The sequence below is a fragment of the Lepus europaeus genome, unplaced genomic scaffold, assembly GCF_033115175.1.
Source record: "Lepus europaeus isolate LE1 unplaced genomic scaffold, mLepTim1.pri SCAFFOLD_29, whole genome shotgun sequence".
Taxonomy (NCBI): domain Eukaryota; kingdom Metazoa; phylum Chordata; class Mammalia; order Lagomorpha; family Leporidae; genus Lepus; species Lepus europaeus.
Window position 1 is genome coordinate 568,515 of NW_026909167.1, and position 23,632 is coordinate 592,146.

The 23,632-nt window shown below is 43.4% G+C and overlaps 1 protein-coding gene across 1 annotated transcript in view; it reads right to left on the reverse strand.

Moving 5' to 3' along the window:
- The window catches only part of LOC133754729 (nebulin-like), an 87,078-nt gene that overhangs the window by 47,922 nt on the left and 15,524 nt on the right, over positions 1-23,632 (reverse strand). Inside the window, 29 exon segments of the mRNA XM_062185172.1 lie at positions 1,475-1,585; positions 1,925-2,023; positions 3,018-3,122; positions 3,226-3,330; positions 4,603-4,710; positions 5,841-5,945; positions 6,915-7,022; positions 8,479-8,583; positions 9,195-9,299; positions 9,596-9,793; positions 10,109-10,178; positions 10,180-10,199; positions 13,107-13,214; positions 13,503-13,607; positions 13,709-13,813; positions 15,223-15,327; positions 15,702-15,899; positions 16,308-16,421; positions 16,524-16,631; positions 17,367-17,471; positions 17,831-17,935; positions 18,029-18,133; positions 19,419-19,730; positions 20,246-20,353; positions 20,493-20,594; positions 20,769-20,867; positions 21,425-21,529; positions 22,339-22,650; positions 22,753-22,857. Coding sequence (XP_062041156.1) covers positions 1,475-1,585; positions 1,925-2,023; positions 3,018-3,122; positions 3,226-3,330; positions 4,603-4,710; positions 5,841-5,945; positions 6,915-7,022; positions 8,479-8,583; positions 9,195-9,299; positions 9,596-9,793; positions 10,109-10,178; positions 10,180-10,199; positions 13,107-13,214; positions 13,503-13,607; positions 13,709-13,813; positions 15,223-15,327; positions 15,702-15,899; positions 16,308-16,421; positions 16,524-16,631; positions 17,367-17,471; positions 17,831-17,935; positions 18,029-18,133; positions 19,419-19,730; positions 20,246-20,353; positions 20,493-20,594; positions 20,769-20,867; positions 21,425-21,529; positions 22,339-22,650; positions 22,753-22,857 — 3,540 coding nt within the window.

Sequence of the window (23,632 nt, forward strand, 5' to 3'; positions counted from 1 at the left end):
AAGCTGGTAAGAAAGCAAATGGGTTCAATGCAGTACTTGTGACAGCTGAAGAATGAATCACCTTGTGACTCTGGCTCCCTGAACGTATAGAAGTTGCCTATCTGAGGGCAACATTTGGAGTGCCAGGGCTCTAAATTTAAGAGCATGAAATTCCTAAGCAGCCATCCGTACTATTGAGAATGATGAAGCCACATTTCAGACATGGAAAGCCAAGACTCTGTGGCAAAAAAAAACATCCTACATGAAGGCTGTCTGTGAGACCTCAGTGGAAAGAAGGGTGTACTTTTCTCTGAAGGGAGGAGAGAACTTCCACTTTGCTTATGGCTGTGTCCAAATACTGATGGAGTCTGTGGTCATGAAAGGCTTCCATAGCCTTGACAGCCCAAGGCAAGAGCCTCGAGTGATCACCGATGTCATACATAAGAGTGTTAATTCTTAAATCAACAACTGAAGTCACTGTGCACTTACTCCCCATGTAGAATCTCCATCCTTAATGAGTAATACTATGAAAATTGACTGAAAATCTTGTTATCAAACTGTAGTCTACATGTTGTGTGTATGTGGGGGGGTTGAAATCTGTGCTTAACATGGAGTTGGTCCTCTGTATATAAAATCAAACTAAAAATGATGCAAAATGAAGAAGGGGATGGGAGAGGGTGAGAGAGGTGGAATGGGAGTTGGGGAGGGTTCCTAAAGTTGTACCTATTAAAATGCATTCATTAAATAAAAACTTTAGAAAAAAGAGAGAGAATGATGAAGTCACAACACGGACTAATGGAAGAATGAGAATCGCCCACTGACCTATAAAAGGAGCAATCATTTACATTTGTGGAGTGCCCATAACTGTTGCAAAGCACAGTCACTCACTGGCAAACAGGGGCATCTATTATGGCCAGGGCCTTTTGGGAGACATGGATAAATAAGGTGGGGTTCAGTCCTCAAAGACTTGACAAGTAGTCAGGTGAGAAAGCCAGAGACAGGTAACTGCAATAATTCCAGAGCCTCACTGTTAGGCAGGCCAATGAAATGAAACTGAATAGTTTGAATGTTACTGAGTGGGCAAAGAGCAGGGAGCTGTCAAAAACCAAACAGCACTGCCATGAACAGTGTTGCTGAGAGAGAAAAAAAAATATGAAATAAGCCTGATTTGGAGACTATAACAATATCATAAGAAAGAAGGACTTTCTAACCTATAAAATCAAGTAAAACCTCTCATCAGTCCTACTCACAGGAAGGACAAGAACGGATACCCTCATCTTACCTTAAGGGATAAAATAAACAAACTAAAATACTGTGAAGTCAATTGACTTGCTTAGACATGGCGGTCACTCCTCAGTTGAGGGCACAGGGGAAGTGTTCTCGCTGCTGCTGCTGCCTGAAAACTGATCACTAGAGGAACTGAGAACCACTGTGAGTAATTCAGTTCATATCTAGCAATGTGGTTCACCCATAGGGACAGGCAAAGCACACTTACCTCACTCAGGTGGGTCTTCAGCTCCTGCACTTTTCTGTATTCTGGAGTGTCAAGTACCACTTTGTATTTGTCCCGCATCTTCCTGGCATTGTCAGTGTACAGGTAGTTAGACTGAAAAAATAAGAGAAATGCAAGTTGATTAATCATTTAAGGATTTGTGTGTCAACATTGCTTTTTAAATGGCCAGTGTCTGCAAGCTGAGCAGGCCCTTCAGGTATCCTGGGTGTCTTCTCAGGTAAACAAGAAAATAATTGTCACGTAACTAAGCTCATCCTTTTTCCTAGGAGGTATAGGTCATCTTAATCAGGTCATGACCTGGACAAAGGGGGCGAGTAGTAAATTTCCCCTTAAAAATAGCTGAAAGCTAGGATTCCTTGTGTCCAGCTGCTGGATGCTGGGGACAGGGAGTCTGGAAGCTGTGCCAAGGCATCTGTGAAGATGTGCACTCACCCAGAGCTTCTGCAGGTGCCGGGAGCGGACCATGTCAGGAGTGTCATACAAGAAGCAGCCAAGTCCCTTCAGGATCTGCAAGTCCTCTTTGTATTTAATCTGTGGGGCAAACGCAGAATTTAAGTGGTCATGAGCAATTAAAAATAAGGAAAAAAGAAGAGTAGTTGTACTTCTTTACTGATAATAGAGTGGTCCCCCTTTATCTACAATTTCACTTTCCCAGGTTTCCGTTCTATCCATGGTCAACCATAGTCTGAAAATATTAAGTGGAACATTCCAGAAATAAATAATTCATAAGTTTTAAGTACCTTTTATTACACTGTTAAAACTGTTCTTATTATTTTTTAAAATGTCTTACTATACCTAATTATAAATTTAACTTTATCTTAGATATGCATGTATAGGAAAAAACATAGCATATACACAGGGTTTGATCCTATGCAGTTTCAGGCAGCTCCCAAGTTCAAGTCTTGCAAAGTATCCTCTGAAGATAAAGGGTCTCTACTCTTTCATTTTGGTTCAACACATCCACCTTGTGTTATCTGTTACCTGCTTGTACTCAAATAAGTCGAGTTTTCTCATTTAAGTATCTAACTCTGAGCTTAGAGGAAAACATTAACATCATTTTATTATTATACTATCAATGGGAGAAAAGCAGGGATTGAATGGATTGGCCTTTAAAGAGATGGAAACATCCAAGGGGAATTTTAAAAAGTAGTATCAGGAAGTTGCTCAGAGAGGTAGGAATGGGTATGTGCGGAAGAAAGTCATTAACATGATCCAGGACACGGCCACTTAGAGTGGATGGGTGGTAATGGCTCAGCATAGAATGTAGAATGGTGGTCACTGGGTGATGGAGAATGGTGGCAACTCTTCTATTTTCCAAATGGTGCTCTTACTACTACTGCCATAGCTGGAGAATTGTGGAGATTTGTGGAGTTCTACCTTCCCACTATTTCATCTCCAACTTGTACAAACAGTTTAGAAATTCTCAGTGGGGAAGGGCATTCAAAAACCACCGGATGTCTGAAATGCTGAAAACACCCTGCCCTTTGGTAAGACTTCTCCAGAAAGAGCCCCATGAGATGCTTACATCACTGGTGATGTCTCCCACGTAGCGGCAATGGAGCACATGCGGTGTGTACGGCAGGGAGATCATGTGGCCTTGCATCTTGAAGAAGTCCGATTTGTAGATCAGCTAAAGGAAAACAACAGCAACAAGCAGAAACACACAATTAGAGAGTGCAGATGGCTGACATTCATCCCTGGGTTCCGTGGCCTGTCTCTCTCCTAATACTCACCTCACTGACAGCTTCCTGTGTCTTTTTGACTTGGCAAATTTCAGGAGTGTCAGGCGTTGTGTGAATCTTGTCTTTGAGTTTGTGGTACAATTCTCGGTACAGTCTCTACATTAGAGGAAAAGCCATGGTGATGGTTAGGGTAGGATTAATGAGAGCATCAACTGACTAATCAACAATCAAATACTTCACACAAAGAGCCTGGAGAGGCTATGGGAAATGACTGAGATTAAAGAAAAAAGCCGAAGTGATACTAATTCAATGTAGGTGAAGGATCCCAAGTCTTCCACTTTCCATTAGAGGGTTATATAGAAGGATAAGATACACAAATAACTGATGTAGAAAACTGGGGTCATGAGTCAGACTAAAAGGCAATCTTTTTAAAGATTTCTGAATACAATTGTCAGAAGAAAGAATCTTCTTTAGGAAGATTTTGCATCACAAACTACAGAACTGGGTCCCTGTGATGACATTACAAATACAGAATAACACTGCAAAGAGATATTAGTATTAAAACAGTGACACAGGGGCCAGCGCTGTGGCGCAACAGGTTAATGCCCTGGCCTGAAGCGCCCGCAATCCATATGGGTGCCAGTTCTAGTCCCGGCTATTCCTCTTCTGATCCAGCTTTCTGCTATGGCCTGGGAAAGCAGTAGAAGATGGCCCAAGTCCTTGGGCCCCTACACCTATGTGGGAGACCTGGAGGAAACTCCGGGCTCCTGGCTTCAGATCAGCGCAGCTCCGGCTGTCGTGGCCATCTGGGGAGTGAACCAGCAGATGGAATACCTATCTCTCTCTATCTCTGCCTCTCTCTGTAACTCTTTCAAATAAATAAAATAAATCTTTTATTTATTTATTTATTTATTTATTTATTTATTTATTTTGACAGGCAGAGTGGATAGTGAGAGAGAGAGAGAGAGAGACAGAGAGAAAGGTCTTCCTTTTTGCCGTTGGTTTACCCTCCAATGGCCGCTGCGGCCGGCGCATCTCGCTGATCCAAAGCCAGCAGCCAGGTGCTTCTCCTGGTCTCCCATGTGGGTGCAGGGCCCAAGGACTTGGGCCATCCTCTACTGCCTTCCCGGGCCATAGCAGAGAGCTGGACTGGAAAAGGAGCAACCGGGATAGAATCCGGCACCCCAACCGGGACTAGAACCTGGTGTGCCGGCGCCGCAAGGTGGAGGATTAGCCTGTTGAGCCACGGTGCCGGCCAAAATAAATCTTTTAAAATAAAAACCAATAAATGGTGACACAAAGGATTCTGTTACTCCCTGTTGACATGCACATTTACAGCTGAAATACAATTAATTCTTACTCCTTTTCAAACAAAGTCATGGTCTTTGAAACTCAGCATTTCCCCCAGTGAATCTGTAGTCACAGTACCTCACTGGTGACTTTGTTGACTCTTCAGACGTTGACAAATGGAACATCATTGGGGCCCAGAGTGTACCCGTTCGCCTTGATGTGCTCATAAACTTCTTTGTACTTAAACTACAAAAGCAAAGTCAGAATGAGAGTGATGATGGGTAAAGAGAGCAGATGTCATCTTTATTTGAAAATTGTTCTCTAAGCATTAAGAAAAGCCAGGGACAAAGCCTCAATATTTATTTTAGTCTTGAAAATTGTTTGTTAGAAAATAAAGCCTTGTCCAGAAAGGAATAAATTCCAACCTTCCTTAGGTGAAATCCATTTTGTAGGGTGGTTACACAAAATGCAAGAAAAACGTAATATGACTAGGAAATTAGGAAATACAAAGAAGGAACAGGAGAATATTTTTAAGAATGATGAATGGCTTTCTGGAGTAATTCTTTAAATGACACATTACATTGTTAAGATCTCTGACTGACTGCTTTAGAAACACTATTGGGCCACAGGCTATGGACCCTCTTTGGCTAGCACAGGTGATTCCCAGGACCTTGAAGGGTAGTATGGAAGCAAGAGCTTATTCTTCAAACAATGGCTGGTTCGTGAGCATGGTCAGCAGACCAGAGTCACCGGGGTAGTCAAACTTCTCTAGGCCTTACCCACGGGGTAAATGCATCAAGTTCCAATCCAATCTTTTAAGATGTGGGGAAGGGTAATATCAGAGCCAATACCTGAGCAAGCTGCAGGCAGTGGGAGTTTATGAAGCTTCATTTCCAGTCAGTGATCTGGGATAGTTCAGGATGCTTCTGTACCAAGTCCGTGGGCCACAGGCCCTGAGCCAGATCTCCCATGAACATCCTATCCTACCCCATTGGCCAAAGAAGTACCCCGTGGGTACTAGAATAGGGAGATTAAAATACACAGGTAAGGTCCAGGGTCTTTTTCTTCTGAATTCCAACAGAAATTTTCAGCATTAACTCTTACTGTTAGTAGCCTTTTATGATTAAATGCCTTGCTTCTGCCATCCTGATTTTAGGCTTTTTGAAAGAAGAGAGAGTATATTGGCCCTCTTCTTTGTAACTTGTAAATACTACTCCATTGGTCTGCACCACAGTACCGCTGGCTTGTAAAAGCAGCCAACTTTATAGCACTCCTTGAAAGCATGTGAGTGGAAGATGAAATGAAGCTACTGATTAACACTAGTTCCTTCCCTTCCCAACCTCAGACCCCAATCTAACGAGGAGGAGACCACTCACATAACTGCTCATGTATCGGATGTCCTTCTTGTGCTTGAAGTGAGGAGTATCTCTGGGAAGCCGATATCCAGTGGGCAGGGTGCGAAGGCTGGTTTTGTATAGATTCTGCCGGAATGAGGAAGAGTTAAGTACAATGGCATCTGGCATCAATAACATCTGAGGTAAACAAATCATACACAGCTCACATTGGGATTTTGATCAGATACCTAACATACTTGTGCTCAATGAACTGATTCCAAGAAGAAATTAAATAAGTTCCAAGAGTCATGAAAGACTCAGGTAACTCTTAACCTATTGTTTTAGAAAAAGGGAACCATGGTTGAAATGCCATTCTTTTATGCACAGTTGATTGCATGGCATCTACAAGAACTGAAGAAATGCAGCCAAGTGGCATCTGTTGTGAGCCCCACTCAGGCCAACAGCAATCCCTGAGATGTCTTCGTGTGTTGACATCAGGCTATGAAGCGGCTGGGAGGTGCATATTCATTGCGAGGGGGAGGTAGGAGGAGTTTCTGTCTGTCACCTCACTTAGTGTGGCTCTCAGGGGAGCCATGGAATCAAAGACAGTGCTATGCTAACATTAAAAACCAAGTTATTTTTAATATTCAAGAAGGGAAGTAGCATTTAAAGTTGAGATCAAAGCAGTACCCCCTGGGTACTAGAATAGGGAGATTAAAATACACAGGGTGGGGCCCAGGGTCTTTCTCTTCTGAATTCCAACAGAAATTTTCAGCACTAACTCTTACTGTTAGTAGCCTTTTATGATTAAATGCCTTGCTTCTGCCATCCTGATTTTAGGCATTTTAAAGGAGAGAGTATATTGGCCCTCTTTGTAACTTGTAAATACTACTCCAAAAATGCCTGTTTACTATTTATTGGATTAGTTGATAAAGAAGATCCTGCCTGCCAGGAGAGAAGTCAGTTGATTCTCTGCTTTTCTTCCTGCTCCTCCATTTCATGTGGCAAGGTCATTTACATTTTAGAAGGTCAGGCCACAAGGTGCCCAAGCTGAGGCTGCTTCACAGCGGCCAGGCTCTGGATTTCTGCAGGGTCCTCCGAGTTCCCAGTGCTCACCTCACTCTGGAGCTTGTACGCATGAAGGGCCCGCTCCAGGTCCACGGTCTTGGTGGTTGGTGCCACTTTGCCTCTGACACTGTGCACGTAATCGTAGTGGTAGACAGCCTGTGTGCAGAGAGAAAGTGAATCTACTTGAACCGCAGCGGCATTGTTAGAAAGAAGCAAGGGAAATGAAAACCCAGGTTTCCCTTTTAAAAAAAAAATAGGTAGCCTTCTTCCTTCTGTTGAGAGGACTCTATCTGATCTATTACTATGTCTTATCCAATAGGAACAGAGCCAGGGTGTGGCTACCCACACTGAGAAATAAGTGGAAGAAATGGCTCAGGCATAAGAAGAGGTGGCACCAGCATTTCGCCACTAGAAGTTCCAAAATAACAGGTCTCAACATTCCAACTCTGTGTGGGGATCTAATACTGTGGACTTATGGAGCTCATTTTTTCAAAAAGAACAGCTTGGGGTATGCATTGGGGCACATCCAGTGTCTGGGATAGAGTCCCACCACTGCTTCCAATCAAGCTCCCTGCTAATGGACCTGGAAGGCAACAGGTGATGGCTCAAGTGCTTGGGCCCCTGCTACCTGCATGGAGAACCAGGAGGGAGTTTCAGGCTCCTGGCTCTGCCCTGGCCCACTGCCAGCTGCTGAAGACATTTGAGGAATAAACACGTGGATGGAGGATCTCTTTGTCTTCCCCTCTCTATCCTTCACTCAGCATTTCAAACAATTTTTTAAAGATTTATTTATTTTTATTTGAAATGCAGAGTTAGAGAGAAAGAAATCTTCCATCAGGGGGTTCACTCCCCAAATGGCTGTAAAGGCCAGAGCTGGGCCTATCTGAACCCAGGAGCTTCTTGTGGGTCTCTCATGAGGGTGCAGGGGCCCAAGCACTTGGGCCATCTTCTGCTGCTTTCCCTGGAGCATTAGCAAGGAGCTGGATTGGAAGTGGAGCAACCGGGATTCAAACTGGTGCCCATATGGGATGCCAACACTGCAGGCATGGCTTTTACCCACTATGTCACAGTGCCGGCCCCTCAAACAAATTCTTAAAAATGTTTTTTAAAAATAAGAGCAGCATTATGCCTGCTGCTTCTGTCCTATGTCAGGCATTGGAGTAGGTCTTTACATAAAGACACTTTCCATTTTACACAGAAGAATGCTGAGGCTTGGAAGGTTAAGAGCTTTTCACAGGCCTCATAGATGGTTTCCGGGAGAGATGGAACTCCAGTGCCTGGATGTAACTCCTGCCTGCTTCTGATTCTACCATAATTGGCCCTAATTTATGAGAAGGCCTAGACAGTGGAACATAGACCACAGCATGCAACATAGACCACAGTGGAAGCTCTAACACACAAAGTATTCCTAGACACAGACCACTTACAACTTCCCCCAGGAAGCCACTTGAATGCTTCAGGTTTTAAGGCTATAGACAGCACCTTTAGTGCCTTTTCTATAGTACCTACTCTGGCTTCCCAGTTACAAAAGGCCTGGTAGTGCCCAGCCCTTGGCTGGGGGGCAGCCCCGTCTCTATCACTGCTCACAGGAAATTTCCCAGGGAGCACTCACATCACTTAGCTGCTTCCCACTCTTGACGGCCTGCACGTAGACCGGTGTATCTGTGACCAGCTTGTAGTCGTTCCTTGTTTTCATCATGTGAGCTTTGTACTTGATCTGCCAAAGGGAAGAAAGCGAGGCTGCATTGGATCTCTCCGTATACTGGACACTGCTGAATTTCATGGAGGCTTGCATTTATCAGCACTTATGTGGAAGACCAGGATACTCTTAACAATCAGCACTACCTTATATTCACATGGGGCTTCTAGAGTCTTCTAGAAGTCTTGATGATTGCTCTTCTGGGAAAGTTAAGCTTTCTTACTGATATGTTCACTATGATATTTATTTGCCTGGCAAGTTCTCTCCTTCCAAAGAGATCCTGTCTTTAGTATCATAAACTCCTAACAAATGAATTTTTTCCTATCATAAGAATTATGTGTTTGTTAATATATCCAGAATAGTCCGGACAGTAGAAAGAGAAGCCGAGGGTCCCTTCTCCATCAAGAACAATGACACAGCTGGAATGCATTGTTTTACAGGACAGTCACATGCCTCCCGAGAAATGGCTGCTCTAATCCCAGCATCTTCATCCAGGTCAGCCATCCTCAACATGAGTTAATCCACAGCTGGTCTGTGACAACATCCCTATGTTACAATCTTGCTCTTGACTCCAGGCTATGTAATAGATGGAAATATGTCAGAAACAAAGCAGAACAAGGCCAACTCACATCATTGCGTAGATCATAAGCATGTTTGGCATGGAGAATTTCAGGAGTATCCCAGACATAGCAACCAATGCCTTTCAGCCAGTTGAGGTCATCCTTGTACACGATCTAGAGGGTTTCAGCAGAGGAGGGTATGAGCAAAAAAAGTGGCCATGACTTTAACACCAAGAACTTAGGCACACTCTGAACCCAGATGACATTGTAGAATAAAAGCAGAAGACATCATGCAAAATGAGGTTGTGGCTGCAACAGAATCAGTCACATGTGGAGCAAGCACCCAGGGACTGCTCCAGAATCAAGACAGACTCACGGATAAACCCAAAGCAGGAGAGAAAGGCAGAGGCAAAGAAGCAGCTGAGTCTGGGATGGGGCGGCAGAGGGACAACCGCATCACAACGGCTTACATCGCTGATCTGGTCTGTGACCTTCCTGACGTGACTGTTGACTTGCAGGTCGGGGTGGCAGATCCACTCGTGGAGGTGCAGACGGTAATCAATCTCACTGACTTTCTTCTGAGTATCCTTGGCAGTCACCATCTCTACCATGTCAGGCACAATGTGGATTTTCATCTTGTTCTTTTCATAAACTGATCTGTAGAGGCGCTGTGAAGTTCAAATTACACACCAGTTATACAGGAAATTGTGCAAAGGTGTCTACATGTCTTCTGACACACCAGAGAAGTCAGGGTGACCAACCGACAGCTAGCAGTTGGGGGCAGGGTGGGGACAACACTTTCTATACAATAGTATCAGGGACATTTTTTTTTTAAATCAACATGAACTGAAATGATGCTTAGTTTTTTTCACACATCCACAATCAGTGTCATTTTCATTGTTTAATGGAGCAATGTTCTGAGTTACAAAGCATGGCTATTTTGCTTGTCCTCAGTTTGAATCACAGCCTTTGAGATGACTTACGTCAATGTTAAGTTTGCCAACTCGGAGGCACCGAGCTGTGTTTGGATCATCTTCAACACTTTTTGGTAAAGTATTCCTCCCGATATTTGATCTGTAGAGGAAAGAAGAAAGAAGAAACATAGTGTGAGAGAGAACAGCTGTTCCTCAGTATCTGCAGAGGACTGGCTCCAGAATCTGTCCCCCAATACCAAAATCCATGGATGCTCAAGTCTCTTATATAAATTGGCATAGCATTTGCACAGTCCTCCTGTACACTTCGAATCATTTCTAGATCACTTATAATACCTAATATGAGTACAGTGTAGATGCTAACTAAATAGTTGTTATACTGTACAACAGTGACACTTTCAGTTATTGTGTTAAAATGCCTATACCAACACTAGTACTGTAACAGCTACCACAATCAACTCAATTTCAAGACTTTGCAATTTTAAAATAATCCACTTTGTGACAATAGCTACTATCATAAGGGAAGAAAATAAATCTGTGCTCAGGAATCTCTTTGCTTTTGATAACTTGAAAAGCCTGCTGTTTCAGAAATGTCTTTCTTGAATTACAGCTTCTATGAGGCTTTAAAAATATTATGACCAACTTTCCGGTGGAATTTTTTTGTTTTTTGTTTTTAAAAGATTGATTTATTTGAAAGGCAGAGTTACAGAGAGAGAGAGAGAGAGAGAGCGAGAGACAGACAGACAGACAAACACTCTCCCCAAATGGCCACAATGGCCAGGCTGAAGCCAGGAGCCAGGAGCCTCATCCAAGTATCCCATGTGGGTAGCAGGGGCCCAAGCATTTGGGGCATCTTCTGCTGCTTTTAAAACAGGAGCAAGAGAATTGAAAATGAATCATGATGTGATTGGAAGGGGAGAGGGAGCGGGTAAGGGGAGGGTTGTGGGTGGGAGGGAAATTTTGGGAGGGGGAAGCCATTGTAACCCATAAGCTGTACTTTGGAAATTTATATTCATTAAATAAAAGTTTAATTAAAAAAAAAAACAGGAGCATTAGCAGGGAGCTGGATTGGAAGTGGAGCAGTTGGGACTTGAACAAGCTCCCATATGGGGTGTCAGTATCGTAGGCAATGACTTAATCCACTATGCCACAATGCTGACTCCCTGGGGGTAGGGGGAGGAATTTTTAATTCTTCAGCTATGTTGCCTTTTAACTAATGGCCCGTGATCATATGAGCCAGGGGATAAGGCAGAGATGGAAAGTCTCTATAACCAGCACATGAAGGAAAAATAACAATCCCCTTGCACTCAGAGACCCACACTCAGTGAAAAAATGGGAGCTAGGAGAGTTTGGATCAGTATTCCAGCCAAGCTCTTCAATGCATGGAGACCAACCAAAAATTCCACCAGAATCTTCTAGAAAGAAAATTCCAGCTTCTTACATCTAACATATTCTTCAACTACAAAGAAAAACTCATTTGTTTTAAGAAAGTATAAGTTTGGAATTCTTGGTCTATGCTTGACCTTGTTCCAAAAACAGCTTGCTGAGAATCTGCCTCTACAACTTTTTTTATGACCAAGGGATAGAGCCTCTGCCGGCCTTTGTAACTCCCATCCACTAAACTCCTCTTTCCAAATGAAAAGTTGGCTCTTCTGGACTACTGCGTTTGCAGTCCTCCAAACAGAATTGTGTCTAGGTAAAGTCATATACCTTAATTTTTCCTTTAAGTCAAAATTAAACTAATTACATTATCTAATGAAGTCTTTTTCTAAACTGGGCACCTCTACATCCATTAGAGATGTGTGAAATTGGTTTACTGGGACACTGGCACTTCAATGAGTAGAACAGATCAGGATTATCAGAGTGCATTGTCTAGTGTAGCAGCAAGCATTCTTTAGTAGGACAGAAGAAACTCACATAATCTCAGGGGTTGTGTGTGTGTGGACTTGGGATGTAAAATGAACTTCTCACCATGGGACATGATCAAAACACATTTGAGAAATAATACGTACAGTGTTATATAAACTGTTCACAATTACGAACAAGGATATATCTAATGTTTCTGAAGAGAACTGGGCTCATCAGAGCTGTAACGAAGATAACAGGAAATTTTACAGTAAAAGATTTACTTGAGAGCTTCGGGGTTAGAGATCACAAGACTTCATCCTGTATTTAAACAACTCATGTGATTTGGGATTTTTAAAAGTAATCATGGCTATACCAGTGAAAACACCGCCTTGTTTAGGTAGGATTTTAGGAGTAGGCATTTAGCCTCGAGGTTAAGATGCCTGCATCCCAGATCAGAGAGCCTGGGTTTGATTTCTGGCTCTGGCTCCTGACTCCAACTTCCCACCAGTGCAGCCCCTGGAGGCAGCGGGTGATGACTCATGTCACTGGGTTCCTGCCACCCATGTGGGAGACCCAGATGGCATTTGTGCTTCCTGACTCTGGCCTCAGCCTAGGCTGCTGTGGCAGGCATTCAGGGCGTGATCTAACAGGTAAGCTTGCACTCATTCTCATTCTCTTTCTCTCTCTCCTCTCAAAGCCCCCCCCCCTCCAAATTGAATAAAAGGCAGAATTTCAAATGATTTTGAAAGTTTCATATAATTTGCTGCAAAAATAATTTAATTTAATCATTTTTTCAGTTTGAGTCATAATTAGTTATCATATCCGTTGGTTTATTTTTGCCCCAAACCCACATAATTCTGCAGACCAAGAGTCTATTTTGTGTGGAATGTTAGGACTCCTGCCTCTCCTGACTTCTGATGAACAGAGAAACTCCCGATCCATGGCATCTGCACACAGGCAGCCTCAGAGGTCACAGCTGCATTGCTCACAAGCCCTTCCGATTCTCTCTGGCCTACTGGGCCCTGAGAGGAGGCACTGAGCACGCAGACTCCATGACCACCAAGCATCTGGAATGATTGCATGGCACCCCGAGGTAGTGCTAGGGGTGCCTCTGGCAACAGAGGAACCAGCCTGGAAAGTTCTGGGAGTGGGGAGCAGGCGAGGGAGAGAGGGAAGCCTGTTGTGTTTGTATGTGACTTACATGGCTGGCCAGGTGCTTCTGGTTCTTGGCATGTGTCAGGGACAAGGTGCTGGTTGGCAGGATGTAGCTGGTGGCTTTCACTTTATTCCAGGCCTCCTTGTACAGGTTCTGGAGGGTCAGGAGGTTTTGTGTGAGTAGGGGAGAATGCATTCTGGTTAGCTCCAAGTGCCAAGTTCTTCCTCCCAATCTGTCTTTCTCAGACACTCCCTACCACCCCCAAGTCTTCTTTTGAGCTTGGGACTTAATTAACTGTGCACACAATGCTTTCATGAGAGAAAGAAAGAACTTGAAGGTCCGGGGGAAAAAATGGAAAGCCCTACAGGAACAGGGCGCCTTTTATGGTCTCTAAAGGGGAAAAGGTGGCTCAAACACAAGAGGGAAAAAAACTCCACTCACGCTGCTATACAGATCTTTCAGGTTCCTGGTTCTGTCGTAGTCCACTGTTTCAAGAACTGTTGTATATTTGTCCTTGATCTGATGATAATTTTCTTTATATTTCACCTACCAACCAAAAAAAAATAATAAGTTCTTCACTTCTGCTGTTTGAAACCATGTAAAGATAAAAAAGCTTGTCCCCAAAAAAGCAGCACAGGAAGACGCACCTCACTGGCATTAATGCCACTTTGGAGAGCAGTCACGTAAAGTGGCGTATCTGTGACCAGATTGTAGTTCTGCAGATTCTCTTTGCCTGCTGCTGTGTATTGTAGCTATGCAGAGAAACAAGAGTCACTGACAATGGCAAAATTCAGGTCTGTTACCACCTCTGTGCCAACTGAGAAGGGTCTGTATTTCTGGGTTTCTGCTCCAGTCCTAACCAAGAGGTTCTCATTCTGTAGTCCTGACACTTTGTATGGTTGCCAAAACGAACAATTTGTCTTGACTAAGAGGCTGTGGTGGTGGTGGTGGGGGAGGGAGGTGGCATAGTGGGTTAGGCTGCCCTCTGCAGTGTCAGCATTCCATATGGGTGCCAGTTAAGTCCCAGCTGTTCCCACTTCCAATCCAGCTCCCTGCTAATGCACCCAGGGAAACAGTGGAGGATGCTCCAAGTGCTTGGGCCCCTGCACCCACGTGGGAGACTGGGAGGAAGCTCCTGGCTCCTGGCTTTGGCCTGGCCCAGTATCAGCCATTGCAGCCATTTGGGGACTGAACCAGCAGATGGAAGACCTCTGTCTCTCCCTCTTGCTCTCTCTGTAGCTCTGCCTTTCAATTAAACCAAATAAATCTTAAAAGCAAAAGCCAAGAGAAGGATGTGGATCTTTGCCAGGTGCCCTTCTTCCCTGTGCTGCCTTCCCATATCCACCCATCACCCACCCCTGACAACAGCTCCTGAATTTGTGTCCCATTAGGTCTGCCCTATCAGAGTGGAACCATCTCTTGGGCCATTTTCGAGAGGTCTGTTTTGTGCTTCAAAACACATCTATTTGTTTCTTTTTTTTTTTTAATTTATTTATTTTTTTTTTTATTTTTTGACAGGCAGAGTGGACAGTGAGAGAGAGAGAGAGACAGAGAGAAAGGTCTTCCTTTGCCGTTGGTTCACCCTCTAATGGCCGCCACGGTAGCACGCTGCGGCCAGCGCACCGCGCTGTTCCGATGGCAGGAGCCAGGTGCTTATCCTGGTCTCCCATGGGGTGCAGAGCCCAAACACTTGGGCCATCCTCCACTGCACTCCCTGGCCACAGCAGAGAGCTGGCCTGGAAGAGGGGCAACCGGGACAGGATCGGTGCCCCGACGGGGACTAGAACCCGGTGTGCCGGCGCCGCAAGGCGGAGGATTAGCCTGTTGAGCCACGGCGCCAGCCAAAACACATCTATTTGTGTTCAAATATTATTCCCTGTGAGTTAACCTGATGAGCTAAGGTAACGATGCTGAGAATAGTTTGCTATGAAATACTTGTGGGATGGCTTTCTGTAACAAAAGCGCATGGCCTTATACCACAGGGGACTCCCACTGAGAAGGCCCAGCATCAGAGCAGGCCACCAGGAGAGGTCTGCCTGGGGATAGCAGACTTTTTTTTTTTTTTTCCTGAGCATCAGATAGCCTGGCAATCAGCACACTGACACCATCATGGGTTCCAATAGCCCAGGAGGAACCAGTCCTTCTGGCAAGATCAGCTCACCTGACTCTGGAGGTCATACGATTTCTTGGCATGGAGGATCTGGGGTGTGTCCCATACGTAGCAACCAATACCTTTCAACCAATTCAAGTCATCTTTATATACATTCTGCAAGAAAGAAAGAACAATGAAACGTGACAGGCATTCTGAATTTATAGTTGGCATTTCACTAATTTCCTCTTATCTCTTGGTGGTACTTAGTGCTCAGAGGACATGGGGCGGGCCTCTCACCAGCTAGAAGGTCCTGCACTCCCTGGCCTAAGGAAGATGAGAAGGACAATCTCTGAATCTTTGTCTAGTCCTAAACAGATGAAATGTTTTGCAACTGTGTCAGAGGGGACTCATTCCACGAGGTGGTTATTCATGCCATGTGGTGTTAAAAGCAGCAGAGTTTGGGAACACAGAGCCAACTGGAGCCTGGGGGACCCAGACAGGGCTGGGTAAGCCTATAACTAGATCGAGCTGCAGTCAGGACATCATACATCACTTAAGATCTCCTGGGCGTTTCGGGCAAGTAGCACTTTGGGTTCATCAGGAAGAGAAGTCCACTGGTGAAAGTAGTGTCGATACTCCAGGTCACTGAGGATGTACTGGCACTTTTTAGCCAACACGTGATTCATCATATCGTTGGGGATGTGAACATTTGCTTTGGTGTTTTCATAATCTCTTCTGTAGTTCAACTAAAAAATAACATTTTTTTAAAAGTTGAATATTAGAAAGCAATGAAAACAAATTATTCAGATCAAACTCGTTTTGAGCCTTCTTTCCAATATAGGTCAGTATTTCTAGAATAGACTAAGGTTAAAAATGATACTTTAGTACATTTTTATTCTGCTGAAATTTCCCATCCTTTTCTCCAAAGAGAGCCCTTAGTGTGTTAATAGAGGACAGAGAGAGTGGGAGAAAGCACACATCCTTCAAGGGCCCCCAGAGTGGCAGACAGGAGTGTGGAAAACCTCAAGGATGAGTCTTTCCATACCAATCCATCTCTCAGCTAGTTCTGAACCAAAGAGCAGGTTATAAATAGGCAGACACACTTGTACAACTGAAGGTGCACGAATCCTGTGTTAAAGCAAACAGTGACTTACCACGCTCCTCATTTTTTGGAAATCCAGGCAATGAACCACGCCAGGGAACTCACTGATCACTTTTCCAGCCAGGTAGTGACCTTTCTGCTTCTCATATGTCTCTTTGTATTTAAGCTGTGGAGTGGGTCCAACATTGAGAATTAATGGGGTTTTCTAACAGTCCCTTGTCCCCCAGTGAGGACTCCCAAACCTAGGAGAAGAAAAGGTCATACTAACCTCACTGTTCACAAAATCAGCATGCTTAGCTCCAATGATGGGAATATAGCGCTCATCCAGGGTGTAGCCATAGGCCTTGGTTCCCTCCCATGCCCCTTTATACAGTATCTAGAACCAAGAAACACATGTCAACAAAAGTTTGTACTCAACTTCTTTCAGATATCACTCAAGTGAGAAAAATCAAAGTAAAACATTTATGTTCAAGGCAAGGTTGAAATCTTTATAGCCCTTAGTGTGATGACCTAAAACAGGGGAGTGCCTTGGCTGAACAGAATTAACTATATTTACAGTTCTATTGAAAATACAATAAATTTGGACATAGGGAGAGAACCATCTGTGATTGCTCCCCATTGGGCATACACATAAATATCTTTTTCACCTTCATCTTCTCCTCCTCATTCTCCTCCTCTTTCCCTTTCTCCCTTTGAATTGGCTGAACTAAATTTTGGAGGACAAGTCTTCTACTTGTTAGCTGGAGATACTTGAATGTGGTTGCTAAAGAGAAATCATCTTTCATCCATTTGCTCTGTGCTATGTGCACCCAGGGCCTTTCTAGCACTTGTTACATTATCATCTAGCCCTTTACTTACATGCCTGTCCCTCTTACTTGTATGGGCTCTTGGAGCCCTGGTCTCATTGAATGTTGTCCCTCAGTGCCTCTTATAGTGCCTGGGATATCATGAGAGCTCAACTGAATAAACACTATGTACCTTGAATAATATGCTACTTCTAATAAACTAAGTGCAATAAAATTATTGTTGCTGTTCACAAAATCAGTCAAGAATATGAACACTGACAAAGGCTTAAATTAGGAATTGAGTTATTACATAAAATAGGACTTACAGTGCTGTAGAGTTTTCCCATGTCTTTGGAGTAGGAGATATGTGGTGTATCTGGAGAAAATGTATACTTGCCCTTGGCTTTATTAAATGTTTCTTTGTATTTTACCTAAGGAGTCAGAACAAAACAAAACCTTTTGATTACATTTTCTTAGGATCTACCTATAGATCTATCTAACACAATGGATTAGTCTACATTTAAAGATCTAGCCAACTTGTTGGATTTTAGTCAATTTATCTAATAGAATAATTTGGAGACACACACACACACACACACACAAAAACAACATATACTTAAAAGTAGGTACAGTATATCACCTGCTAGTGACTCTTAAGAACTTTCCCCTCAAAAATTACTTTATAATATCCCAACTCTGCCTCCCCATTTCTAACATGCAATTATCTAGAATTAAGCTCATCTATTCGATGACAGACATGAACTCCCCAGCATATACAACACAAACTTACATCACTCTGGTTGACGGCATTAATCTTGGCCAGAACAATTGCAGGAGGATCCACCACACTTGTAAAGTCAGGGTAGTTGTCAAGAGCATCTTTCTTATATTTTATCTGCAAATAAACAGAGATGATTGTGCTGGATCTATCCCCACAGTGTACCTATTCCTGCATGGGCAGGTTAGAAGAGGAATCAGCTTTGCCTACCTGATTCACCATTTCCTGATTCTTAGTAACCCGTACATGGTCCACAGAATCCAGGGGGATCCACCCAATGCCTCGGAGCCACTCCAGGTCAGCTTTGTAGACATTCTGGAGCAGGAAGAGAAACACGATGGAGAAGTAAATGACACAGGGTTCCAGACAGCAGATTCCAAACATTTTTTCAGAAGTTTTTAAAGGATTTTGGTGTAGCTCCTGTCTCAATCACTCAATCGTGATTTCAACAGTCTTCAGCCTGTGATTTGGCAGAAGTCACTGTACTTGGTGCTTTGAGGAATCAGTCAAAAGCAGAATAGGAGTAGAGAGAAGTCATTCACGGAGTGGAAAGTGGTTAAGTGCTGTGAGGGCAAGACCACTCAAGTGCTGTGGGAGTTAAGGCCCTAAGAAAAGCTTTGCCAAGGAGGCTGCAGTTTTAGATGGACTTCGTACATTTAGTTATGTACAACGAGGTGGAGGCATCTGGATTAGGAAAAAAAAATTGCGCAAGCAATTGCTTGTGCATCTGTAAGGAAGCCGGAGGCAATTCCTCTGGTCTGGCCAAGTCTATCTCTGCCCACTTCTTCCTAGCTCCTGCAGAGGGGCTGCTAATCTGATTAGTTCCACACCAATCACTCTGCTGTAGCAGCTGGTGAGGTGGGATGTTCAAGCCCAGCATCTACGCTGCAGCTGCCTTTGACTTCCTGTTTCCATTTTGCTAATGAGGAGAAGCCAGGTAAGGTTACCGGCTCTGAGCACCTGAATAACTAAATCAAATGCATCGTGTTTCTGTTCTGCTCCTACAGATGGCTGGAAGCAGGCAGGGATCTTGACTCAGACTTCTGTGGGAGGTGGCCTATGTCATGCTCTGTCCTAGCTTTACCCAGGTTTTGCATGAGGGAGGCTGGGCCCTTGTTGCAGCTTAATCAGTATTTTCCTGTTTTTTCTTTGACTCCTTGCAAGCAATGCCTTCCTAACTGCCTTGAGCAATGAGATGTTTGGCAAAGCATGCATGAGGCATTCCTAAGTCCTTGACTTCTGTCATCTAATAATAAAAACCACAGCTCAATTTTGGTTCCCACTCAAGCCAACTTAAAAGCAGATGTTATTTTCCCATCTGAGGGAGACTGAGGAGATGCTGATAGCAGGAATAGCGTATTTTTTCTAATTAAAAAAACTGACTTTGAAAGTTATTCAGCATTGCAGTCAGTAGGCAAAGCCATCTGTCAACATCGCCCTTGATCTTTCTGTACTTCATATCCAGTCTCAGTTCCCCTTTGGGAGCAAACTAAGTATGTATGGCCCAAAGTTTCAAAGGCTGGTGCTTCGGGAATGCTGCTTACCAGCCTCAGAATGCACCGCCGATTGCTGCATAACGAAGAAAAAAAAAACCACTTACGTCACTCTGTAGGTCATAGGCCTTCCTTGCCTGAATCACATCATTTTGGTCGGGATGACACGTCCACTGGTGCAGGTAATTACGGTAATCAATATCGCTGACAAGGTTCTGCCCCTCCTTGGCAGCCACAACTGACACCATATCAGCAGGTATGTTGATTTTGGCCTTGGTTTTGTGATAATCCTCTTTGTAAAGCCTGTCGTTCTGAATCTGGCCCGCATGCTCAAACCACACCAGCTTGGGATCATCTCTCATCGTTGGAACACCAACATAGTGACCCCTCTGCTTCACATGTTCAGCTTTGTATTTCAGCTGGTGGAAAGAAGAAAATAGATTCCATCAGCTTTGACAAGCACACAAGGCAAGAGAGGCCCAACCACCTGCTAAAGAACACCAGGAAACTCAACACCTGCTCCCCCAGACTTTCTGTGTGTTCCCCACCCCGGAACCAATAACAAAAAGCATTGAAATAAATAAATATGTGGAGAAACCACCTTGAAATAGAAAAAATATATATATAGTGTATTTTTCATTCTGGCAATAGTTTTATTTGAAGGCCTACAGATTTTAGGGGAGGGCAGAGAATTTAAGAGATAATAAAAAACTCAAACAACAGCTGTTAAAGAAGCCAAGAAATACGAAGGAAACCCACAGTCCACGGGAAAAGGACTGAAAGAACAGGTATTCCCACCATCGCCAAGCCCAGCTCAGTCTGCCAAACTGCAAAGGAACACCCTGTGATGCTATCCATGCCTTAGGATCACTGGAAGGTTTCACACACAAGGCCCAGCCTTTGCGAAGTTACACTCATAACCAGGATAGATTACCTCACTCTGAACGTCGCTGGAGTGATGGGCATGAACAAATGGCACAGCGTCTGGAGGCAAGATGTAACCTGTGGCTTTCTGTTTCTCCCAGCTTTCCTTGTAGAGGTACTAAAAGACAGAGCGCCACAGCAAGGGGTTAAAACGAGGAGTCAGAAGGGAGGGATAGGTGGAGCGCCTACATCTCCTTCAGGTCTCTGTGGCTCTCCATCATCACCCAAAGCGCCAGCATCCAGGTAAAAATCCATACCTAGTCCAGTATCCGCGCAGCCTCCTGGACAGTGTGCAGCAGTGGGGTTTCTGTGAGGGTGTACTTGGATTTGATGCTATTCCAGTCTTTCCGGTATTTAATCTAAAAGTAAGAGGCAAGGGGGCAAGAGGATGGCTATTAAGAAAACATCATATGGTCCAGGCAATGGCTAGCATTAGCAATTTCAGTGATTAAAATCTCTCTCTCAGACTGCGACTGTGTGCTGAGTCTACGTCGTTGGAAAAGCTCTGGAAATGACAAGAACCATATATTCACATCATCAAGGATCTCACCACTTTGTTTCGCTGTCACATAATCAACTCTGTCATCCACTGGGGTAAAGTTGAGCGTTTCTATTTTTGTTCGATACTTTTTCTATGGGAAAGAAAGTATCTTTTAGGTAACTGTCATTCTTGATCCTGATGAGCAAGAAAGCTACACTAAACTTAAGGGTCCCTTTGTACTACAAGCACAGAGTGACATATCGAATGGCATTCTCTTGGTAATTTTGCTTTCTTCTTAGCATTGTATTTTTTAAACATGTGTGTTGGTTTCTTGTACCTCCCACAGATTTTAAAGTAGCACATTTTCTTAGCTCCCAAAGCAACATAATTTATTCTTGTGTGTATTACAACACAGTATGTTTTTTCAACTGGACAACTTTCTCCCAAGTGTATGACTTTTGCAGATAGAAGATTTTCTCCATTTATGTGACTCCCCGTACCATTGGGTGTGCTGGATATTATAGGATGGATGTGCTCTTTTAATGTGATGGGGAAAATACAGGATTATTTTGGAAAAATGTCTGGCTTAAATTACAGCAACTAAAATGATTAAAATTGCTGACATGATAGGACTCGATTTTGGTTTATGTGTTTTTGTTCCATTTCTTGGGAAAGTTCCCTGAATGGCAGGTCAAAACCTTGGCATACCTCACTGAAGATATCCGCAGCATGTTTGGCATGATTGACAGACACAGAATCATTGGGCATCCACCCAATTCCACGTAACCATTCCAAGTCAGCCTTGTAGACAGCCTGTGAAAACAAGGCCAGAAGGAATCCAGCAACCTTGTTCACCTCATCCTATTTAGCTCATCCACTGGTCTAATGAGGAAATAAAAGTAAAGCAGCCTGGAAGATAACTTAAGAAAATTAATTAGGAGGCCACATCATTTGATAAACCGAAGGAAATGAGGGATCTTCGAAAAGTTCCTGGAAAATATATGTCATTAAAAAACCCACAAAAACCACGTGGATTTCAAAAGCTTTCCTACACCAAAGTAAACATTTCATTCTACTTTTTCACTAACTTTGTGAAGTACCTGCATATTTTTTTCTGTTGAAAGAGGGTCAGCCTGAATTCAGTTCAGTTATTATCAGCAAAGGATAAGGCATATTCAGCGTTGCACCCTCTGAATCTTCAAGAGAAATAGAAAAATCCTAGATTCATCTACAAAATTTTTCTGATTTAGAAATTGTGGCAACTTACTTAAAAATTTATAAACTCTGTGTCAACAACAACAAAAAATGTCTATGCCTACATCTCCTCCATGGGCTGCCAACATTTTGCTAGACAGAATCCTCAGTTGCCACCTACATTCTACAGCAATCGCATTTTCACAGTTGTCTCCGTCACCCAGATAGACTTCAGATCTGTATTCACACTACCAGTTATGTCTTGATACGAAGCCTAGCTCATCCTGACTTTTGTGATTTTGATGCCGTACTAGAAGGTATAACTAGTATCAAATTCCTGGCTGTAGAAGGACGTGACATGGTGACTCAAGGGTGTAATGTCATGAACTTTGTGGGACTCATGGCAAGTGACAGGGCAGTCTACTCACATCGCTTTGCAGTTCGTAGGCTTTCTTGGCCTGAATCACATCATTCTGGTCGGGCATGCAGGTCCACTGGTGCAGGTAATTGCCGTAATCAACGTCACTGACCAGGGTCTGGCTTTGTTTAGAATGCAAGATGGAGAGCATGTCCGCAGGACTTTGGAACTTGGTCTTCCACTTCGCCCAGTGCATCTTGTACTCTCTCTCATTCTGAAGCTTGCCAGCTATGAGGGCCCACCGGATCTTGTTGTCATCCCTGGCTGTGGCGGTGCCCACGTAGTGTCCCTTCTGCTTCTCGTGGTCAAGCTTGTATTTATACTGGACATGAAGAAACAAAGCAGATGAATCACAGCACGTCCTCTTGATGCACCCCAGGCATTTGCTTAACAAGCTGAAAAGTTAAAAAAAGGTCACACTCACATCACTGGCAATCTCCCTGGAGGCCTTGGCAGCCTGGATAGGGATGGCGTCCAGGCGCACATCACAGCTCATCTTCATTTCATCCCAACCCTCACGGTAAATTTTCTGGAGAGAAAAAAAAAAAAAAAAACAAAGTATAATCCCAGATTCAATTTTACCAATAACTCTAAGATCTCAAGTAGAATCAACACCACAGGGCTACCGTTCTGAAATCCCAAAACTTAAGACCAGTTAGAGAAAAGAGAATAGGTTAAAACAATCACTCTGCCCTTTGTACAGGAATAGGAAGTGGTATCTGGAATCCAAAGACCTGGGCTTGCCAAGACTTCTTTCTTTTCCCTTTGAATCATAGCCCAAATGCCTTCCTGATTTCCAAGCTCATGCAGGACGTAAAAAGGTTTTTTGCCTTTTCCCCCTTGTGTTGACATAATGGTAATGTAGGGATAAGCTCAGACATTAAGAAGTTCCTATTGCAGTTCTTCAATTTTGTGATCTTTAGAATTCTAAGCTTTTCACATTTGTGGTTTTTTTTTTTTTCTAATATGGCTTTTTAGCACTTCTTAGATGACTGATGGTGTACATTGTTTGGGAATATTAGATCTTCTGCTGAAGAAAAGTTGGATGTAACAACTGCCATTTCATTTTTAATGGAAGTTAACTGAAATGGTGATTGACTCCCAGACATTTTAAAATATGGTATATTTTAGTGATATCTTCTATATTGATAATATCAGAAAAAGTCTGAAATGATAATTTAAATGTATAATTCAGGAGCTTATACAGTATAGAAAGAGGTAAAATTCTACTTAATGATAGTTTCATTGCTTTTACATAGCTGAAAAATTAGTGCTTAGATAAATTTTGTCCTTGCAAGGATGGG